A 4084-nucleotide genomic window follows, 5' to 3' on the forward strand; every position below is an offset into this window, starting at 1 on the left:
CCATCTCTCGTATAAGCAACCTCACTGCTTATTCATTACGACGGTCTTGTACAGACCAGAGATATGATTATGGAAGTTCACAGTAAGAAATTCTCAGTTCATTGGTTTTCACCATTACTGATTCTACTTGTCATGGCATTTCTGCCTGCAACTCAATCGAAGATGCCGAATCTCGGTGTCTTCAGAAAGAGCAGGATGGTGAATCCCAGTGCTGCCAAACCTTCCTCTACCTCCAAGGACGACTTACAGACCTTTTTCTATACACAGACACTCGACCACTTCAACTACAGGCCTGAAAGCTACACTACTTTTCAACAGAGATACATGATCAACCTTAAGTACTGGGGTGGTGTTAATTCGACTGCTCCAATCTTTGTTTTTCTTGGGGAGGAGTCATCTTTGGACGATGATGTAAAGTCTATTGGGTTCCTCACTGATCACGCCCCTCGCTTCAATGCTTTGATAGTATACATAGAGGTAAAAAACTGCCATTATACCAGTTTTTCTTTTCCACGAGTTTGATCAGTTTTAATTTTCTTAAGTCGTTAGTACTACAGTTGGATTAAGCAAATTAAACAAAAACTATGTGCACTACGATCTAGCTAATATCATGGTGGTGTTTGTTTAATTTGCAGCATCGCTACTATGGAAAGTCGGTCCCGTTTGAGTCCTGGGAAAAATCATTTCAAAACACTGAGACTCTTGGGTATTTCAATTCTGCTCAAGCTCTAGCGGATTATGCAGAGGTGATCATAGATTTGAAGAAAAATCTATCTGCAGAGTTCTGCCCAGTAATTGTCATGGGAGGATCTTATGGTGGAAGTAAGTCGATCACGTAGGACCCTGGCCTAGCTATATTGAAAAATTAATGAATCAAATTAATATAATCCTTCTTGCATCCATCGATCTCATCATCTCCTCTTTAATTATCTTCAGTGCTTGCATCTTGGTTTCGCTTAAAATACCCTCACGTTGCCCTTGGTGCACTAGCCTCATCAGCACCAATTCTCTACTTCGATGACATCACCCCACATAATGGGTACTATTCTATTGTCACCAAGGACTATAGAGTAAGAAATCAATTGATCACCAATGGCATACATATTCTATATCTGTAATTCTTTTTATCTAAATTAATTAATCTTGAGAATCTCCTCATCACTCAGTTGTTAGCTTTTGTGGTGGGTCATGCAGGAAGCTAGTGAAAGTTGCCATGACACCATAAGAGAATCATGGTCTGAAATTGATAAAGTGGCCTCCCAAGCTGATGGTCTTTCAGTCCTGAGTCAAAAATTCAAGACTTGCTCGTAATTTAATTGAACTTTTCGATCTCCATTAATGAAATATATATAGCTTGATTCAGTACTAATTAACTATATGGTTATAAATTTTCTTGTCAAGGCCATTGAACACATCTTTCGAGCTCAAGGACTATCTGGACAGCATATATGCAGAAACTGCACAGTTCAATAGACCCCCAGAAAATATCGTCAATAAAATCTGTGATGTCATTGATGGCGCACCCAAAGGAACCGATATTCTTAGCAGGGTGTTTGCAGGTGTTGTTGCTTATATGGGAAATCGGTCCTGCTACGATACAAATTACTATAATTATCCAACTCAAGGATATTTCGGTTGGAGATGGCAGGTATATATACAATATATCGATCTATATATACAGTTGGTATATTCTTTTCTTTTCTATCATCATCAAATTAACACAGAACGAAGCACCAGCAGCAGCACAAAAGCAGAAGCAGTAGGAAGATAACCATGGCTTGAAAGCTGATGTTTCTTCCATTTTTTGAGTCTTATTTTTTTGTAATTAAAATACCGATATTGAAACTTTATCATACTCGAGGGAAACCTTTAAAGGTGGTAGATGTAGAGATCTCCAATCTAATGGAGGGATCTCTTTATATATATATATATATAAATTAATTATTCTTGTCAGTCTGCTGATCAATAAGGGGGTAACAGACTAACAGTTGGCTACATGAACATCAGATAAACTGTATACATTAAATACTATTATATCATGTTAATAATATATATAAGAATACTTTTAACTGTGCTCTTGCTTGATTTCCAGACATGCAGTGAGTTGGTAATGCCCATTGGTCGAGGTAGCAATGACACCATGTTCCCTTCATCTCCTTTTGACTTAAAAAATTACACCAAGTCATGCCAGGATTTGTATGGTGTTCCTCCAAGACCTCATTGGATCACCACTCAATTTGGAGGGCACGTAAGTCTCTCTCTCTTTCTATCAGCCCATAATTTTCAATTATCCCATTTAATCTTAAATTTTACTTCTTTTGCAGGATATAAGATTGGTTCTTCAGAAGTTTGCTAGCAATATTATATTTTCCAATGGACTCAAGGACCCTTATAGTAGTGGAGGGTAGGAAATATAGGCTTCAATAAATATTTTAATCCATACTTTTTAATATATTCTCACACCATATGTAAGTAGTAGTAGTTGTTGTTGTGTGTGTGTTGTTTTTTTCACTCAGAATGTCAGATGCATTTTTACTCTTTCTTTCTGTCCAGAGTTTTGGCAAACATATCAGACAGTATTGTGGCAATATATACAAATGAAGGTATGTCTTTTGCTTTTTATTGCTTTAGAAAACAAGACCAAAGTCCAGTAAAACCTTCCAAGATTGGAGGATTTGCTCCAGTCTGCAGTCATTAATACAATTCCCTGCTAACGGAAACCTATTTTGCAGGATCACATTGCATGGATTTATATCAGGCATCGGCGCATGACCCAAAGTGGTTGGTTATGCAACGGCAATTAGAGATCGAAACCATCAAAGGATGGATAGAGAAATACTACGTAGAGCTTGCTGCTGCAAATCAGGATAAGGGACTGAAAGCATAACCCAGCAGAGCCATCTCAAAATTAATCGCCTTTTCTTCATAGTGAATGCAAAATCATATTAAGTTTAATTATAAAGTACAACTGAAATATATAGTATTTTAATTTCCATAGTAGCAGGAAGCAGTAACTGTAATCCTGATTCACCATGTAAGTCCCAACTAGTGTGTGGTCCATGCTCAAAATAATTAATGTTCCTATATATGTGTGTTACAAATTAAGGCTGTATTTGGTTGTAATGCAAATAAATTTCCACTGATGCAAAATTATGGCAGAGCAAATGATTTGAATGAAAATTCTGACCTATTTTTGTTTCAAATTTTAGCTTATTCTGTTTTACTGTAGTACAAATAAAATAAATCAAGACACGAAGCAGAATAAAGTAAAACCCAAAAGAAAATTAAATGAAAATTTGCATTTCTTTCATATGTGCTCCCATGCATTTGTACTAATGCAAATAAAGTATGGTTGTATCTACCAAATGCAGCTAAAATGAAAAACCTCCCTCTCTCTCTCTTCTCTCTCTCTCTCTCTCTCTCTCTCTCTCTCTCTCTCTTTCAGCCTTCCTATCGGTATGCATGTTGAAAAACCCATTTGGAGTAAAGTTGAGAAAGACCCAAAGGGAAAACAAAAAATTCATAGTGGTCTGTGGTGGAAGCAAAAGAGTTGTAGCTCACCACGGGGGTCAATATTGGACCCAACATGAATATAGACTTTGTTAGGGTTTGGTTCTTGTTGGTGCTCGGAATGGCCTAGGACAACAAAGTAATTTCGCCCCTGGGCTCCGAAGGGTGGCTGAAGGCTTTGAGGATTCGGAGAGGTCGCTGCTGAGGTCGAGGTGTGTAGGCTGAGGCGGGGTGGACTCCGAGTATGGTAGAAGCCGAGGGCAGATGGCCAAAGTGCTACCAGGCAGAAACTCGTCAGAGGCCCCGGGTGAGAACCGGAGGCAGAGCCTCCGACGGTCAAATTAGTATAGGGTACAAAGGGAGAATACCAGGACAAGATCCTGATAGGTAGTTCCAGAATAAAGTCACAACAGCAGTTATTGCAATTGCCCTTATGACAATAGCTGTTGGTCTTGAGTTTTTTGTAACCCCCTTACCTGGAGGGGGTACCCCTATTTATACTTGAGCTGCCTGGAGGTAGGTGGAGATGAACACCTGAGATGGAAGCCATACAAGGGCTTGTAGCGGGTTTGGC

General features: G+C 38.8%; 1 protein-coding gene across 2 annotated transcripts; it reads left to right on the forward strand.

Annotated features, from left to right (window-relative positions):
• On the forward strand, positions 1-3203 carry LOC148847216 (uncharacterized). 2 transcript variants are annotated; one of them, XM_088951461.1, is made up of 9 exons: positions 1-477; positions 636-822; positions 937-1070; positions 1195-1307; positions 1402-1648; positions 2093-2248; positions 2325-2404; positions 2554-2603; positions 2733-3203. In XM_088951461.1, exons 1-9 carry the CDS (start codon positions 64-66, stop codon positions 2885-2887), a joined length of 1536 nt encoding a protein of 511 aa, XP_088807587.1. In that variant the 5' UTR covers positions 1-63; the 3' UTR covers positions 2888-3203. The 2 variants fall into 2 exon arrangements, with proteins under 2 accessions (XP_088807587.1, XP_088807588.1); XM_088951462.1 differs by lacking the exons at positions 2554-2603; positions 2733-3203 and having other exon boundaries at positions 3-477; positions 2325-2408.
• Positions 3204-4084: the final 881 nt, after the last annotated feature.

Source organism: Nelumbo lutea, chromosome 6 (genome assembly GCF_056320005.1).
Source record: "Nelumbo lutea isolate HS-2025 chromosome 6, American lotus-T2T, whole genome shotgun sequence".
Classification (NCBI taxonomy): Eukaryota; Viridiplantae; Streptophyta; class Magnoliopsida; order Proteales; family Nelumbonaceae; genus Nelumbo; species Nelumbo lutea.